Genomic DNA, 19,033 nt, shown 5'->3' on the forward strand with positions numbered 1-19,033 from the left:
AGCACCCGCTAGCCTCGCCTCGCCGCAGCCCGGACGGCACAGTTATCCCGCGTCCTCGTTGTAAAACTGTCTGTTACGTACTAGCCCTTTCGGTCGTCACAGGCGGACGCCAGCCAGCACTGCCCTACCCGCGTGAGGCGGCCGCAGTGCCTCCATCAACCTCCTGGCCCCGCGGCGGAAACGACTGCGGAGGGTGGGGGCCGGGGGCAGAGGCGGCTCAGCTGCGCCCCCTTGAGGCCAGGACCCTCCGCAGGCGAGCCGGGTTGCGGTTTCCCTTCTCCGCCCCCGAGCTCCTCCTCCTTTGCAGCCCCGGCCACCAGGGAAGCCACTACGGCGCCTGCGTCAATTCTGCCTTGCCCCGCCCCCTACTACCAACCGGATGCTAGCGGATTTCCCATGGTGCCTCGCGAGTGGCGGGCGTAGAGTAAACTGCAGAGGGTCGCCAGCGGGTTCTTCTAGTCGTTGTTGGAGTTGTTCTGTTGTGCCGCAGGGCTCTACGAGATTGGCGCCCGGTCGCTGCTTTGTGGGCTGGTGCAATGGCGCTTTTCCGGGGCGTGTGGAGCGTGCTGAGTGCCCTGGGAAAGTCCGGATCGGACCTCTGCGCGGGCTGTGGAAGTCGACTGCGCTCTTCTTTCAGGTGGGACCGCTCGCGTGCCACCTCGTGAGGTGGCACGGCCCAGGACGCTCTGCGATTGCAATGTATACTTTTTGTCCTTCCTACGAGGTCCGGGCCACTATGGCCCTTTGACTCAGACCTCGACTTTGCCTAGGTGGTTTTGAGACCAGGCCTTACGCCAGTAGTCTTTCCGGCCACCCTCCACCTTTCCCCTTCCTTCCCGCCCCGCCGCACTGTCCAACCTTGTAGCACCCGTCCAGAGTTCTCTGCGAAGTCGCGCCACGAGCCTCCCGCCATCAGTATAGGCGTTAAGGAGGCAGGGGCCGGGAGCTGAAGTACAGATGCTTTCCTCCATTTTGCCCTTCCTAGCAGGCATAGATAGAGCTTTGAGACTTCAGATTTGCAGGTCTTCCTTCTGGTTAGGAAAGGGTTTTCTTTCTTTCTTTTTTTTTTATTCTTATGTTAATCCCCATACATTACATCATTAGTTTTAGATGAAGTGTTCCATGATTCATTGTTTGTGCATAACACCCAGTGCTCCATGCAGAACGTGCCCTCTTTAATACCCACCACCAGGCTAACCCATCCTCCCACCCTGGTTAGGAAAGGGTTTTTTTTTTTTTTAAGATTTTATTTATTTATTTGAGAGAGAATGAGAGACAGAGAGCATGAGAGGGAGGAGGGTCAGAGGGAGAAGCAGGCTCCCTGCCGAGCAGGGAGCCCGATGCGGGACACGATCCCGTGACTCCAGGATCATGACCTGAGCCGAAGGCAGTCGCTTAACCGACTGAGCCACCCAGGCGCCCGAGGAAAGGGTTTTAACTGTCACAAACACGGTGTCATCTGTAGCGTCTTGATGACATCTCATTTGGGATCTGTGTTCGTATACTAATGAATATTGTCAATTAAATACTTGATACTGGTTATTTTCTTTATACGTAGTTTTGCGTACGTACCGAGATGTTTTTCATCCACCGCGAATAGTTATCCAAAGAAGCCTCTGACTTCATACGTTCGATTTTCTAAAGAACAGCTACCCATATTTAAAGCTCAGAACCCAGGTAAGGAGTTTTGGAGCATTTACTCTTTTCTGAAGTAATAAAGAGGACACTAAAACAGTTAAACTTCAAACCTGATTTGCATTTTCAAAGCATCCATTGACTGCGGAAACACAACCATTACATTTAGTGGTCCGTAAAATAGGAAGTAGGACACATTTTTGACCAAGTAGAAATGCCTTAAAAATAAATTACGAGGTAATGAAAGTTATTTTCATTTTACTTTTTTTTTTTTTTTAAGATTTTATTTATTTTTCAACAGAGAGAGAGAGACAGTGAGAGAGGGAACACAAGCAGGGGGAGGGGGAGAGGGAGAAGCAGGCTTCCCGCGGAGCAGGCAGCCGGATGCGGGGCTCGATCCCAGGACCCTGGGATCATGACCTGAGCTGAAGGCAGACGCTTAACGACTGAGCCACCCAGGCGCCCCTCATTTTACTTTTTTATTACTATATATATATATTTTATTGAAGTATAGTTGACGCGCAGTGTTATGGTAGTTTCAGGTATACAACATAGTGACTCTAGTGATTCCACAACTCTCTACATTATGCTGTGCTCACCGCAAGTGTAGCTACTAACAGTCACCATACAATGCTGTTACAGTATCGTTGACTTTATCCTCCTGACATTTAATGAAAGGTATTTTAAAAATAGCTGCATGTGGAGTGGAAAGCATCCAGGGAAGAGGACGAAAAAGCTGAATTTAGGGGATTTGGTTGCCATTGGCATGGAGCACCATTGATAAATCATCTTATCTCTTACTTAGCTCCTACTTCAGGGAATTGTTAACAAAGTTGCAATGAAATAATAACCTACGTGGATGTGTTCTATAAATTCTAAATCTCTATACAAATTACTGCTAATTTCAAGAGCTTTTTCACTGGAAATTGGTTGAATTCCTGAAAAAGATTTCCAGGTAGTATGTTTGTTGACTCCCTAGAAAGGCTGTGGGCCTGCCTTTGGGGTTATAGTGGTGTAAAGATAATAAATTAATAACAGTCAACTTTGTTTATGATTTCTAAAAGCCCTTTCACAGGGCGCTTGTGCAAACCAAATGAGCTGTAATGAAAATTCTCACATTATAAAGAATTGGTTTAAGAGACATGTTTCAGAAATACTCACATCTTTTAAAATATGGTAGTTCAAACTCAGTGGTTTGTTAAAATGTTTACATACATCCCGGTCGTTCCAGTTAAAATGAGGAAGGAAATGGGGAATAATGAATTGATTTTAGAATAGTTTGTTTGCAAATAGTATTTCTGTAATTGAAATACAAGGTGATGTTATATGAATCAAGACTATATTTTATTGTTTAGTCAGGCTTTATGAACTTAATAATTCCTGAAAGACTGGGAAAAAAGTTTTGTTTGAAATACGAAGTAAAAGGCTTGAAGAAGTTGATTACCCAACTGCTTAAACTAATAATTTCTGAGGACTGTTTGGGGGTATGTGATATACTTCTTAATTTTTAGATAACAGATTTTAACAATGTTGAATAAAATATGAAATTATCAAATTTAAATCAGTTGATTAAAGAAAACCTAAATCATTGTATTGAGTTGTGTGTGGTAGAGAGGCATCTGTAATAAAACTTAGAGCTAATGGATTATGCTTTCCTAGAAGTCTTTAGAATTAATCCTGAGACATAAAATTGTGACTTTTTTTCATTTTATTCCAATCTATAGATGCGAAAAATTCAGAACTAATTAGAAAAATCGCCCAACTATGGAGGGAACTTCCTGATTCAGAGAAAAAAGTAAGCATATTGGTTTTTCAGCATTGCTGACCAGTTATTCTGCAGTTAAAAACAATAGTCATGTCCTTTAAGGTACCAAAAAAATTATATTTAATACCCATTATCTATAAAGGAACTTCATACCTTCTGATTCACATAAACGATTAGAATATGAATGTATCGCAGTGGTGACGAAGGGTTGGCAGCAATCTGAAATTGAAGACTAATTGGTAGACTCTCACCTTGGTTAGCATGTATATGAAAAATATATGTTTTTAATCCATATACATGTGATTCCAGAGCACATTTTCCACTTGGTGGTTCAGTCTGTCTTTATCTGAAGTCATGCAGTTGTCTTTCCCTGGCAGGTGTGCTATGTTTAATTTGTCAGCAGTAGTTTATTGACTTCTTATTTGGGCTTTTTATTTATAGATATATGAAGATGCTTACAGGGCAGACTGGCAGGCATACAAAGAAGAGATAAGCAGAATTCACGAACAGTTAACTCCAAGTCAGATCATATCTTTGGAAAAAGAAATCCTGCAAAAACGTTTAAAAAAGAAAGCATTAATAAAAAAAAGAGTGAGTATTATTGAAATATTCTTTCCCTATGGCAAAGGACTGAAATTTATATAACTATGAATATAGGGAGTTTTTCTTATATTAATATGTGTGGCTAAATGGTAGAATGTCATCAGGAGTACCCCATTTAGGAAATAACGAGATAGGGGCACCTGGGTGGCTCAGTCATTAGGTGTCTGCCTTCGGCTCAGGTCATGATCCCAGGGTCCTGGGATCGAGCCATGCAGTGGGCTCCCTACTCCGCGGGAAGCCTGCTTCTCCCTCTCCTACTCCCTCTGCTTGTGTTTCCTCTCTCACTGTGTCTCTCTCTGTCAAATAAATAAAATCTTTAAAAAAAAAAATAATAACGAGATAGCTCTTTTCTGGCACTAGTACCACTTGTAATTGAGTCTGTCTCGGAAACCCTTGTTATTATTTTCATATGTATCTGTATTTAAGATATGTAGTTAGGACTAGTATGAAAGCTGTAGGAACAGAGTTATGAAACAGCCAAATCAGGAATAACAAGAATCTTTGCTTCTGGGTCTTGTCTAGAATAACCTCCTGATTTGAATTGTTTTATAGGTTATGGTGAGTTTGATTCTGAATGTTGCTAGATAGACTGAATTCATTAACACATTGGGAAGAAGTGACTTATTGTATCTAGTCAAGTAGGAAGTGCCCATAGGATGAAATTTAATTTTTCCTTATTAAAAATCCCATATGGTTCAAAATTTGTAGTTCCCAGCCTAAGGTTATTAATCCACATAAATTCTATTGCTTGAAAGACTACATTTTTCTGTAGAACCAATGTTAGGTAAGAGGTAGTCAGCTTGCTGGTCCAATACATATACTATAGAAAATGGTCATCAGAGTTAAAACTATTTCTTTGGAAAAGTAGATTTGAGACTTTGATGTGAGATGCCAACATTTCTCTCCCTGACCCTAATGTCAAGCCCTCCTAGCACCAGAGTTGAGGACTGACCCATTTTAAAGTCAGTAATCTAGATAGTCATCTAGTCTTCTGATCCAATTAGTAAAAGGGAGCCAGAAAAGAAAATAAGAGAAATACTGTGTCTACTTAGGGATAGTATTTGGAGGTGTGATTACTAAAGTTTATTGTCCCACTTTTATTCTCCCTTCCTCTTTAATGCACCCATCCATTGTTAAGAGTGGAGAGGACCAGAAATGAGGATTGGGCAGTGATATGGGATTTCCCTTTCATAAGTTTCTTTTGTTCCTTACTCTTTCTCCTCGTGCTCCCATTATTTTTTTAAAAAAGATTTTGTTTATTTAAGAGAGAGAGAGGGAGAGCACGTGCACACGAGCATGAGGGGCAGAGGGAGAGGTAGAAGCAGACTTCTAGCTGAGCAGGGAGCCCAACACAGGGCTTAATCTCAGGATCCTGAGATCACAACCTAAGCCGAAGGCAGACACTTAACTGACTGAGCCACCCAGGCACCCCTCGTATTCCCATTATATGTTTGTTACACCTGTTGTAGGTTGTCCCATAGGCCTTGGATAGTCTGTTCAGTTTTTTTTTTTTTTTTTTCAGTTTTCTCTTTGCTTTTGGATTTTTGAGGATTCTATTAATATGTCCTTTAGATTAGAGATTCTTTCTTTAGCCATGTCCAGTCTAATAAGTCCATCAAAGACATTCTTTGTTTCTATTACAGCATTTTTGATACCTAACTTTTTTTGGGGGGGGGGCGGGGGTTCATCCTTGGGTTTTCCATCTCTGTGTTTTTTATTGCCAGTCTGTTCTTGCATGCAGTCTGGAGTCCTTGGCATATTAATCTAGTTGTTTTAAATTCTTGGCCTGATAATTTCAACATCCCTCTCATCTGGTTCTGATGCTTGCTTTGTCTCTTCAAATTATGTTTTTTTGCTTTTTAGTATGCCTTGGAAGTTTTTTCTTGATAGACGGACGTGAGGTACTGGGTAGAAGGAACTACTGTAAATAGGCCTTCATAATGTGATGAGGTGTGGGGGCAAGAAAAGCATTCTGTAGTCCTATGATTAGGTCCTGATCTTTTAGTGAGCCTTTGCCACTGGTCTGTGAACTTCACAAGAGTTTCTCAGTTCACTCCTGCACACACTGCCTCCCCCTTAGGTGTGGGACAGGATGGCTAGAGTGTGCAGGAGTTGGGTATTTCCCTTCACTGAGGTCAGTTAGGTTCTCGTTAACTAGTTAACCCTGAGGGCAGGCCTTGTTAATAGTTGAGTGCTCAGGCATTTCAAAATAGTTTCTTTTCCTCTTCCCCTCACAGAAGCAGGAGGGGATTTTTTCCAGTATTTATTGTGGAAATCTGGTCTAGCTCCTGGAGGTAAATCTCATAAAACTGTGAGGACCCTCCTATGATTGGGTCCCCCTGTAGTTTTTAAACTCTTAAGAGTTGTCCACACAGAGCATCCAGCAATTCATTTATTACAATAGAGGTTTTCCTACCCCAGCACTGGTTCCAGCAGGGGTTGCCTCGACTCCCTATATTCACTTGTATGTCTCTCCAGTCTAGGGGACAGCAGTTCGCCCTGTTTCCTCCTCTTTCTTTTGGATCCAAGAAAGGTTGTTGATTTTTCAGTCTGTTCAGCTTTATACTTACTGTTAGGAAGGAGTGAGGACTTCCAAACTCCTTGCATGTAGAACCAGAAACTTGAAACCTGAAGGTTTTTTCTCTCAGACTTCCATTTTCACTCCCTGTTGGAATTTTTCTTTCTATTGAAAATTCCCAGTGCCAACCAGTTAGAAATCAGGTGAGAAGTGTGGAGATCAGGAAGTTACAAGTAGAGCACCTGGGAGAGAAATCCCTAGCAGTAGCTATAGAAACAAAAAAGAAATAGTTATAAAGTGCCTGGAGTCTACGGTAGTTTTATGACTGAGAAGTTCAGGGAGAAGGTAGTAAATCACAGGGGTCCTTCTTTTACTTATGAATAAAAATTGGGTTATTGACTTTAACCAAATTACCATCAAAAGCCATATACTTTTATAAATTACAAGTACTACTATCCAAATTCAGAAACTAAGTAGGATAATGCAGTATCCCTTACTCTCTGAAAGTCAGAAACTAAACTGATTTAAACAGCAAGGGATATGTGTATTTTCCATCTCCTGCATCCCCTGCTCTTTGGTGTCCAATTAAAAGAATTGAATTTAACACATCGTTGAGGTTTAAAAGTTGAGAGATTTATCAGAGAAGGAAATGAAATGAGAGATTATTAAACAGATAGTGTAGTGTTCATGAGTTGTGGTGGAGCCATGTAGTGACTAGGAGATGGTAGTGTCCTGTAAGGATGAAGCTGAGATTGTTTTAACCTTTAAAAAAGATTTTGTACATATTTGCTCATTCAGTTTGTGGAGACTATGAAAATCATATGTAAAGGAAATGTTTTTATATGGAAAATAACTCATAAAATCTATTATAATTTTCAAAACTTAGTGCTATCAAAAAAATTCTCATCCCCAAATGGTCACTTTGTGTAAGAATTATAACATTCACTTACAGGAACTTTCCATAGTGCATAGTAGTGAATAAAGTTTCTGTAGATAAAGTTAAGTCTCACAGAAGTTAAAACTATATCTAACTTTTTTCATTTTTGTTACTCAGGAGTTAACAATGCTTGGAAAACCGAAAAGACCTCGCTCAGCTTATAACATTTTTATAGCTGAAAGGTTCCAGGAAACTAAGGATGGTACATCACAGGTAAAACAGAACAGCATTTGTTTTTTAAATTTTTGTTTATTTTGATTTTTAAAATATTTAGACAAAATTATAGGGGTGCCACATGTTAGGAGGTGAAGAAAAGTAGTAAATTAATACAAATAGGGTCCTCTTTCTTGTGTCTCTTTTAAAGGAAAACCCTTTTTCTTGCCACATATGATTGAGTCCTTAGTGGCCAATATATGTTTTTCAATTATTTTCTATTTTAAAAAATAACATTTTCAAATTTATAGGGGTGTCAAAGTTCTGGAGACTTCTTATCTGGCAATTCTTTTTTTTTTTTTTAAAGATTTTATTTATTTGACAGAGACACAGTGAGAGAGGGTACATAAGCAGGGGGAGTAGGAGAGGGAGAAGCAGGCTCCCCGCCGAGCAGGGAGCCCACTGCAGGGCTCGATCCCAGGACCCTGGGATCGTGACCTGAGCCGAAGGCAGATGCTTAACAACTGAGCCATCTAGGCGCCCCTTATCTGGCAGTTCTTAACTGTTTTGCAGTCACTGGGAAAGAATGAGAGTAGAATTACAATATTTTGTACTGGGATTTGAGTATAACCTATTGCTTCATCTTACATCCTCTAATAAAATTTTGGTTATGCCTGTGGGAATGTGTTATACACATGAATATCATCATATGAATGGGTCAAAGAAAAAGAGAAGCTCGTCATTCCTGCTGTGGCTTATTGTTTCCTTTATTTCCTTCTTAGAAGCTCCAAATGGGCAATTATATTTTTCCTTTTATAATATGATATGTGTTCAGATCCCTAACTCTTGTCAGTCTGAGATGGTTTTTGCCACTCTGCCACATTTTGGGTTATTTGGATCATTTCGTAAATCTGCTTAACGTATGATTAAATAATGTATATGTGACGTAGTCTTCCCTGGCTGTATACTTTTCACTGATTTTTTCCTTGGGATTTTATCTTATTTTTTTAAAAGATTTATTTATTTATTTTAGAGAGAGCGAGAGCATGCGTGCCAAGGAGAGGGACGGAGGGAGAGGGAGACAGGCAGACTCCCCGCCGAGCAGGGAGCCCACTGCGGAGCTCGATCCCAGGACCCTGAGATCATGACCTGAGTTAAAATCAAGAGCCAGGGCGCCTGGGTGGCTCAGTTGTTAAGTGTCTGCCTTCGGCTCAGGTCATGATCCCAGGGTCCTGGGATCGAGTCCCACATCGGGCTCCCTGCTCGGCAGGAAGCCTGCTTCTCGCTCTGCCACTCCCCCTTCTTGTGTTCCTGCTCTCGCTATCTCTCTCTCTCTGTCAAAAAATTAAATAAAATCTTTAAAAAAAAAAAAAAATCAAGAGCCAGATGCTTAACTGACTGAGACATCAGGCGCCCCACTCCTTGGGATTTAAAAATTCAGTTTCTGTGTCTTTACATTACTAAAATGCATGCCTATTTATTTTTTTAGTTGGAATTTACTCAGTCACTAACTTACTTTGGATTTAGTTTTATCAGTATAAGAAAGTTATATGCTAGAGAATCCTCCTAAATCAGTGGTTCTCAACTCAGACTACCTTGGAATCACCTAGAAAGCTTAATGGCTGAGGGACTCTATCCCGGGAAATTAAAATTAATGCAACTGTCATTTTTAATCATTTAAAAAATATTGGTTATGCATCCTCATAGTTAAAAGAATCAAAATAAGACTTGTTATGAAAGGTACCAGTTTTCACAGCCTTGTCATACTGCTTACTCCAGAAGCAAATACCTTCAACTGTTAGCTCATTCTTGTGGTATTTACCTCCATATCTCTAAGTAATACCTTATATTGTTACTTCTTGATTTATTTCAATTTTAAGCATTATCTATATTTTAGGCATTACCTCCCACTATTTAAGACTAACATTTAACACTTTCTCATCCCACTGTTCAACATGTTTCCACTCACCTGCCTCCCAGTGTAGTTATCATAATTTTGGTTAGTTCAATATCGAGTATGTTACTATGATAATGTAGTTATAGCTGAGCTGTGCCATTTGCTATGATTATTTTTCCTTTCTTACAAAACTCACTTCCACTGAAGTTCATTATGTTTTGTGTTTTTGTTTCCTTAGCTTATTATATACTATCAGTAATTTAGCCTTAAACTCTTAAATATATTCACCAGCTTTCAGTGCATTTAGATGCATTAGCTATTCTGTCAGTTTTAGTCTGGTGCCTCTGATTTGTTCCAATTTGGTTGTGGCCTTTTATGCTTAGTGCACAGTTGACATTCATCCTTGTGGTGCTTTTGCTTCTTCTGTTGTCTTTCTTGGTTTATAGCATCTCCCCAGTGAGAGTACATGGAAGATCAATTTTTTGAGTTTATGCATGTCTGAAAATATTTCTATCATTACATTTGTTTGATGATTTAGGCATAGAATTCTAGGGTAGGAATCATGTTCTTTCAAAAGTTTAAAAATATTGCTTCTTTCTCTTGTAGCTTCTTGTAATTTTATTTTTTTTAAGATTTTATTTGAGAGAGAGAGAAAGAGAGAGCATGAGAGGGGTGTGGGTCAGAGGGAGAAGCAGACTCCCTGCTGAGCAGGGAGCCCGATGCGGGACTCGATCCCGGGACTCCAGGATCATGACCTGAGCCAAGGGCAGCTGCTTAACCAACTGAGCCACCCAGGTGCCCCTTGTAGCTTCTTGTTATTCATTTTGAGAAGTATAAAGCCATTTTGATTATTAGTCCTTTGAATGTGATCTGCTTTCATTTTTCTTCCCTTCCCCTCTTTTTTTCCTCTGTTCTCTCTAAGAGAGAGAGTCTTCTGAGCTGGTCCTCTCATTTTCTTTTCTGTATTATTTTCTCTTAGCCTTTTTTGCCTTTCTTTCTGGAGACTATATACATTTTTACTTAATTGCCACTGGCCCCAACTGTACCTGGTATCCACAGAGTAGCTCTGTTTTACCCTTTTGAGAGGATAAATCCTAGAATCTGCCCATGGTGGAGATTTAATCTCCTTTTCAAGAGAATTTCGGTCAGTCTCCTGTTTTAAGCCCAACTTTCACCGCTGTTTTCTACCTATCTGATGCTGCCAATTCCTGAGCTACTTGGGAATTCTGCATTGTAAACTGGTGTGGTTTTTTGGCTTTCCCCAATGCCAGCTTGGGAATTTGCCTTGTTGGTTAGGTAAGTCACCATTTCTCCACCTGCTTTTCAGCTTCTAAAATTTTGTGTCGGTAGTGCCCTCTCCTGTTGTCTTTTCCATGTGGGCTTATGCCATAAAAAAAATGTTGTTTATTCATTTACTTTTTAAAAAAAAATAAACAATAGAAATTTATTGCTTACAGTCTGGAGGCTGGGAAGTCCAAGATCAAGACATCATCATGGTTGCCTATTGGTGAGGTCCCTCTTGGTTCATAGCTGGCATCCTCTCACTGTTCCTCTCACCTGGTGGAAGGGCTTTGTTTAATGGGTTTTAGGAGGGAGCAAAAGTAAATACCTTTCCATCTCTTTAATTTTTTTTAATGAATTATTTTATTTAGGTGAAAGCTCAGATTATTTAGGTGTGCAACTTCATAAATTATTGTTGAACTCAGTGAATACAAAACTTTATGGATTAAATAAAGCAAAAAACTTAAAGAATTGAGAGCATTACAGCAATTCCTTCCAAAGCTAAGAGAGCAGTTATTTAGTAACTGTCCCTGAATATATTAGATGTGTTTATAAAGGTAAGTTTTAAAATGTTCAAAACGTAATGGTTATGTAGCCCTAGATACTATCGGGTACCTCCATTTTTGTTGATATGAAAAAATTTAAGAGTTCAGAACAGTAAAGTTCATTATTCTTATTCTGCTTCTCCTTAAAATCACTGATGACTTCCTCTTAGCTTTAAACAGATACTTTTCAGACCATTTGCCTGTCTCCTTCACACTTGCCTTCTCCTATCCCTGTCTGTCTCCCTCTGCCCCTCATTCTCCGCCCACCCATTTATTCCTTCAGTCTCTGCTTTCTGGAAGCAACAGCACAAGCTCTATGAGGTGTGCTGACTCTCCTCTCTGCCTTTCCTCCAGCCATGGGTTCCCTGAATCCTTTTAATTTTATAAATGAAGAACCAAGCCTAAGGTAAATAATAATGACTTTTTCCAAGTCATATAATTAAGTTCAGCTAAGTAGAATTAAGGACTAGTGTTGTTTTGTTCCTACGACTACACCTAAACACTTTGGCACAGATTTTAGAATAAAACATTAAGATACAGGGAAGAAATAAAAACAATCTTAGAAGTTAGTCTATCATAGGAATATAGATTTATACTTGGATATTAATATTGCTGAGTCAAAAAGGATACATCTGCATAGCAAAGGAAACCATTAACAGTGAAAAGGCAGCCTTACTGAATGAGAGAAAAATATTTGAAAATCATATATGTGTTAATATCTAAAATATGTAAAGGACGTGTACAACCCAATAGTAAAAAAAAAACAATCTGATTAAAAAGTGGGGAGGGGGTGCCTGGGTGGCTCCGTCGGTTAAGTGTCTGGCTTTGGCTTAGGTCATATCACAGGGTCCTGGGATCGAATCCCGCATTGGGCTTCTTGCTCAGAGAGGAGCCTGCTTCTCCTTCTGCCTGCCCCTGCCTCTGCTTGCATGCTCTCTCTCTCTCTGACAAATAAATAAATAAAATCTTTAAAAAAAATGAGAGGATCTGAATAAACATTTTTCCAAAGAAGACATACAGATGGCTAACAGGTGTTAGCTTAACATAAAAAGGTGTTCAGCATCCGTAATGATCAGGGAAATACAAATCAAAACCACAATGAGATATCACCTCAGAATGATACTATCAAAAGATGGCTATTATCAAAAAGAATGGCTGTTATCAAAAAGATGAGAAAATCATGAGTGTTGGCAAGGATGCCGAGAAAAGGGAACCCTTGTGCATGTGTTGATGGGAATGTAAATTGCAGCTCACTATAGAAAATGGTATGGAGGTTCCTCAAAAAATTAATAAAATTACCATATGATCCAGCTATTCTACTTCTGGGTATTTATCTAGAGGAACCAAAAACACTGTCTTGAAAAGATACCTGCATACCCCCGTGTTCATTGGGCATTATTTACAATAATCAAGACGTGGAAGCAATCCAGCTGTCTATCAATGGATGAATGCATAAAGAAACTGTGGTTTATTTATCAATGGAATATTCAGCCATCAAAAAGAATGAAATCTTGCTATTTACAACAGCACGGATGGCACTTGAGAGCAGGCTAAGTGAAATAGACAAATACTGGATGATCTCTCTTATAAGTGGAATCTTGAAAACAACCGAGTTCATAGTTATAGAGAATGGATTGGTAGTTGCCAGAGGTTAGGGTTGTGGCCCAAAATGGGTGAGAATGGTCAAAGGGTATAAACTTCTAATTTTATTTATTTTTTATTTTTTTAAAGATTTTATTTATTTATTCATGAGAGACAGAGAGAGAGAGAGAGGCAGAGGGAGAAGCAGGCTCCCCGCCGAGCAGGGAGTCCGATGTGGGACTCGATCCCAGAACCCTGGGATCGTGACCTGAGCCGAAGGCAGAAGCCTAACCATCTGAGCCACCCAGGCGCCCTAAATTTCTAATTTTAAATAAATAAGTCTTGAGGATATAATGTACAACATAGTGACTATACTTAATATTTTAAAGTTGCCTGGAATAGATCTTAAAAGTTCTCATCACAAACAAAATTTTTGTAACAGTGTTATTGTAACAGATGTTAACTAGACTTACGGTGGTGATCATTTCACAGTATATACAAATAATGAATCGAAGTTTACACCTGAAACTAATAAAATGTTACATGTTGATTATATCTCAATAAAAAGGTAAATATCTTCATCCTATTCATTTTTTGTATGTTTCAACAGTTTAATAGTTTTTATTTAGAAAGAAAGGTAGGAATTGATAAGACTGCCTGTGATTCTTGACATCTGAGATTTTATTGTTCGAATGAATAATAAAAAAAAGATCTTTAACCACTGAAGTCTCTGTATCTACTACTTAAACATATGTGTTTTACAGGTAAAGCTGAAGACTATAAATGAAAACTGGAAAAATCTCTCTAGTTCTCAAAAACAGGTAAGTAGTATGGTTTTAGTTTCCAGTATCTAGTTAGAATAGCTGTGAGAGAATATATTAGGGCAAGGCTTGATTCATGTGAAAACAATTTTATATCACTAATAACACTTTAAAATATTTTAAAATTATTTTTATATCCTTAGAAACGGTGTGGCTTTTTTCTTTTGGTAGTTTTTAATTGCAAATAAAATTGGTATTTTAAAACAATGTTACTCATAACTTAGAGTACTCACTCTATCCAGTGACAGTTACGCCTTACCTCTGCTCCTCTCCCACATCCCAAGCCCTAAAATTGTACCAGCTTTATTAATTCTTACAAAAATCTTTATCTCTGCCTCTTTTCTCATCTTTTATCTCAAAAAACATTCCTTCTTCAGTCCCCCTTTATGCATGTAGAACAGTAAGGTGATTTCTAGAGTATATGGAGCATTCTAGAAATTAATTGTAAAGGACTCTTCTAAAGAAATCATTTTAACAGTTACACTTTTTCTCAGGTATATATTCAACTTGCTAATGATGATAAAATTCGTTATTATAATGAAATGAAATCCTGGGAAGAACAAATGATGGAAGTTGGACGAAATGATCTTATACGTCGCACAGTAAAGCACCAAGGAAAAGATGACACTGAGGAGTATTAAAATAGAAGATTGAGTTATGTTCATAATGGATAGACACAAGAAACCAATTAGGTGTCAATACCTGAAGCTATTGAAAATTAGAAAGGATAAAGTTGGTGAACATTTTATATTTAATTCCTTTTTCTTTAGCCCATGGACTTCTGCCAGTTCAATACATTTTGTATTAGTATCTTGCTTTGGGAAACCCAGATAAAAAGTTCATGTGAAATTTATTTTGTTAAGGAACTACTGAGGATCAAAATAATCCATGAAATGCAGCAGTGAATCATTTTACCTTTGATAAAGGTAAATCAGACTGTGAAGTTTTTTTATACTTGATGACTGCAAAGAGTATTGTTTCCTTATATATATATATATGGAGGCAGGAGTTTCATATTCAAAACTGTCCCAAATTGTACAAGTCATAGTGTTCTATGATATAATTGTACATTTTAGAAGAGCACCCATAACTCATCTAGGTAAATTCCAATCCCTAGGTATAATTCATATATTCAGAGTTGATGGTTGTACATGCAAGGAATTGCTGATTTCAGTTGCAGTTTTTATAAAAGGGATGGAGAGATTTATAAACCTTTTACTTGCCTTTTTCCCCACAGTAAAAACCAAGAAATTATGTACCAAATCTATGCATATTGTTTTATACTGCATAGAATAAAAATTTTAAGTGTTTCCTAATTATATGTTTTAAGGTGAAACATTCATTTTGCAGATTTTGTTTTTTAAATAGGGATATGTATTCTGAATTATTTTCTCTTTCTCATGTGAGTATATTTATCCAGAGTAGATAATTTGTCTGGTATAAATTTTAAAATGAGAGATCTAAAAACAAGTCTCCAAAGTCTTAGGCTTGGAATTTAAACGTTTTGTATAACATATATAAGCCCATGTATAAGGCACACCCAGCTCTGGCCTGTGAGCCAAATCGAGCCCAATGCCTGCTTTTCATGGCGTGTGGGCTAAGAATTGAGTTTACAATTTTAAGTCATTAGAAAGAAAATTTCAAGACACATGAAAATTAATATGAGATTATGTGTCCATAAATAAAGTTTTATTGGAACATGGTTATACTTTTACTCATGGTTTATGGTTGCTTTTGTGCAACGGTGACAGTTGAGTAGTAGTTTCAGAGACTGTATCCTGCAAAGCCTAAAATATTTCCTATCCAACCCCTTACAAAGAGTTTGTGAGCCTATGGTCTATAGTACAGAGTAGTTTGACTAGTGTTCCAGTGTATAAATGTCTTGGGGTAGTTCTTTAAAACTCTTTCAGAGGTTCTTGTTTTAGAATCTTTGTCACCATTACCTTAAGAGAAAAGAAGTCAGACCACTGAAAAAGCTAAGCAAACTTGCTCCACAGTGTTAGCAAGGAAAATTATCTTTAGTTTCAAATTATGTTGCAGTATAATAAAAAAAGGTCTGTATAGTATGGAATGAGATTCTTTTGAAGTATTTGCCTTAGTAAAATGAACTTCAAGAACTTTCCGGCTAGCACATACCACCAAAACCTTACCAACTTTTAGCATTTGTTTATCCTCTTAGGAGAGTCAAGCAAAGGTTTTCAAAATCCATACCACTTTTTTGATCAAAATCATTCATCTCTCTCATCATCAGTTCAGGAACAGGATAACTCAAAATTTATATGGGCTTTATATTATGCTAAATATTGAGAAATGGTAGTTTCTAAATCTCCAGAAAAGCTTTGAAGATTTTTGTTGTTTCTGGATAGAAAATAAGTCAAAAGTCACAAAAAGGTGACTTATGTATACTGAGCTTGACAAAGGTAGGGACTGAAGAGGAAGAATAAGATTTAAATGTATAAAGTTGGGTGTTTTCAAACAACTTTCCCCTGTGGTTATGAATACAGGACAGTCTGCCATTAGTTAAATAGATACACCATGCAAAAAAAAAATAGATACACCATGGTTCTGAGGCTAGAGTGTTTTGGGGAAGAAGAGGAGGTGCACTGTTGTCTATCAGTCTTTCTTATTTCGGTTTCCAGAATTAAGCCCTCACTCCCTGTGGCATCTAGAATGGTACTGATTATATACCATCTTTAGGAGAACGGTGAAAGTCATTAGTCAAATAATTTACTGTGTCCTGTGCTTCAGATGAGCCCAGGGAGCACATAGGCGTCAATGTTGGTAGTGAGTATTGTAGAATGGGTGAGATAGAAATGAATTTTGTAAACACCTGACAAAGATACAAAACACATCTTTGCAATTACCTTCTGCACTCTTTTAGCATTTTACCTATGGATGCTATTTTATAATCAACACATTCAAATCAGATCTTCCTACATATATCGGGAGGCTCAGTATCTGGTAAGTTCTCAAGTATTTACACCCTCATATAGGAAAAAGAAGTATGAAACAGTGGAAAGAGCTAGAGCAGAACTAGATTATAATATCAAATTGTATTGAGTTTGCTTTGTTTGTAAGAGAATGTTACTGTTAATACTTTATATATTAAAATAATCTGATTCCACACCTTTCTTAATAAACCAGTACATGCTGAAGATGGGCATGCCATATACCAAATGCCATCTTGATTAACAATATACTCAAAGTTTCTGTTATATAGAACAAGAACTTTTATCAGTAACCAGTGACCACTCACTTAAAGCCTTGCTTTTTAGATGTTTCTTAAGTTGCCCCAACAAAGTAATTGCTGTAGGAAGTACAAAAGAGTGCTAGAGGGGAAGATGCTGAAGAAATGAAACAGTGTTACGCTGTTCTAAGCCATTTGTCATAAAGAGATTTCTGTACTTTTGTTCATAGGAGTACCAATATTAGGGTTTTTGAAATAATTTGATGACAGAATAGAGGGCTGTGTGATTATTTTACTTTCTGATATTTACTTAAAGGATGTCTTGCACATTCAGCCTACTGTAATCATGTAATTTTGCTATTGTATTTGGCTAACTCCTTTTTTGGAAATGCCATTTTAAAAATAAGGTATATGTTTTTATAGTTGCTCTGAATGTGTATATTTAAATTTGTGAATTAAAAGGATATTACTCGAAGTGGTTTTAAAATAACTAGAAAATTTTATTGATTTTTTTCTGACATTTGCTGTACCTAAAACAGTCATCACCAGGTTGTGCTAAAACAGCAGGAAGTTTTTATATAGTTAACTGATGATGATATCCATTATTTCTCTTAATTTTAACAACATTCACTTTAAGAATATTCTCATCCTTTCTTTCCTGTCCCCAACCACTTTCCCTCCTCTACATAGCAGCAACCTCTTACAAATTTGAAACTGTTATTAAGCACAGACTGTGTTTTAAAATTTTAAAGCAGTAATATGCCAAATATTTTAAAAATATTTTTTAAATTGAGTCTTTGGAAAGAATAAAATGAACATTTATTACTTTGAATTTGAAAAACAAAGCATAATTATACAAAGCTGCTTTCATCAGACTCTCACATTGTTCACAAAGTACTTTTGATAATTGATTAAATCATTTATTATATTTAATGGCAAATAAGATACAAAACCATTTAATACATTTTAAAATATTTTAAAAAATTTTACTGGCTAAGGAACTAAATATTTAAAATAGACCCTAAGCAAGAATTTTAAATAAGCTAAACATTTTTTTCATTTTAACATCGTTTGAAACACCCTTCTATAAAATGGTTTCTGATTTACTTAGGTGATGTGCAACAAAGTATTTGAATTTACTCTTTTTTGCTTGTATTGCCTGAATTTAGAATTTATCCAGTTTCATTTCTCCTTCCCCACAAATCCTGTATAAAATGTGGGAAGAAGGAAGGGAGTGTATAGTTTTGACACAGTGACCTTTTATTATATAGGCTGCCAACTACCAGCCTTAATTTAAAAAACTTGGTTATAGCCATCTCTAAGGTTCGATTTATTTATTTATTTATACACAGATCAGAAAATTTTTATTCCGTTTAAATTTGTAAAAAAAAAAAGGCTTTAGCCTGTTCTCATATTTATATATCACTTGATTTCTGAGGATTCCAAATCAATTAAGCTCTAACTTTATTTATTTTTTAAAGATTTTATTTGACAGAGAGATATAGCGAGAGGAGGAACACAAGCAGGGGGAGTGGGAGAGGGAGAAGCAGGCTTCCTGCCGAGCAGGGAACCCTATGTGGGGCTCGATTCCAGGACTCTGGGATCATGACCTGAGCCAAAGGCAGTTGCTTAACGACTGAGCCACCCAGGCGCCCTTAAGCTCTAACTTTAAAAAGCATTAAAGAGCCCTACTGTAGCAAATGGTGTATTCTATAGTTCATCAATCTTACTTTCAAATAACAGATGAAAATGATAGCAATCTCCATAATCTTAAAATCTAGGTGAAATAAATTGGACTGTGAGGTCCAGTAACTTGTAAAATGTAACCAGGTGACTAGACCAACATGCTAGTGTATAACTTTAATAATTTCTAGCAGGAAAATACCTGGAATAGCCATTAACAAATGTGTTCATTGGATTGTAGATTAATTTCTTTGTAAGAAGTAATTTTTTTTAAAGATTTTATATATTTGAGAGAGAATGAGAGCACAAGCGGGGGAGGGTCAGAGGGTGAAGCAGACTCCCTGTTGAGCAGGGAGCCCGATGCGGGACTCGATCCTGGGACTCCAGGATCATGACCTGAACCGAAGGCAGTCGCTTAATGAACTGA

At 37.8% G+C, this 19,033-nt stretch overlaps 1 protein-coding gene across 2 annotated transcripts; it reads left to right on the forward strand.

Annotated features, from left to right (window-relative positions):
• Nucleotides 1-374: 374 nt before the first annotated feature.
• Nucleotides 375-17,398, forward strand: TFAM (transcription factor A, mitochondrial). 2 transcript variants are annotated; one of them, XM_045877877.3, is made up of 7 exons: nucleotides 379-637; nucleotides 1,559-1,677; nucleotides 3,360-3,430; nucleotides 3,842-3,991; nucleotides 7,576-7,671; nucleotides 13,680-13,736; nucleotides 14,231-17,398. In XM_045877877.3, exons 1-7 carry the CDS (start codon nucleotides 537-539, stop codon nucleotides 14,375-14,377), a joined length of 741 nt encoding a protein of 246 aa, XP_045733833.1. In that variant the 5' UTR covers nucleotides 379-536; the 3' UTR covers nucleotides 14,378-17,398. The 2 variants fall into 2 exon arrangements, with proteins under 2 accessions (XP_045733834.1, XP_045733833.1); XM_045877878.3 differs by lacking the exons at nucleotides 13,680-13,736; nucleotides 14,231-17,398 and adding an exon at nucleotides 11,618-11,740 and having other exon boundaries at nucleotides 375-637.
• The last annotated feature ends 1,635 nt before the right edge of the window (nucleotides 17,399-19,033 follow it).

This window comes from Mirounga angustirostris, unplaced genomic scaffold (genome assembly GCF_029215605.1).
Source record: "Mirounga angustirostris isolate CCGP_5_RB_7025 unplaced genomic scaffold, mMirAng1.0.hap1 SCAF_6, whole genome shotgun sequence".
Taxonomy (NCBI): Eukaryota; Metazoa; Chordata; class Mammalia; order Carnivora; family Phocidae; genus Mirounga; species Mirounga angustirostris.

Coding starts and splice junctions, on each gene's coding strand:
- TFAM (XM_045877877.3), top strand. CDS start 537: ATGGCGCTTTTCCGGGGCGTGTGGAGCGTGCTGAGTGCCCTGGGAAAG. Junction 3,992..7,575: donor AAGCATTAATAAAAAAAAGA/GTGAGTATTATT, acceptor TTTGTTACTCAG/GAGTTAACAATGCTTGGAAA. Junction 7,672..13,679: donor CTAAGGATGGTACATCACAG/GTAAAACAGAAC, acceptor TGTGTTTTACAG/GTAAAGCTGAAGACTATAAA.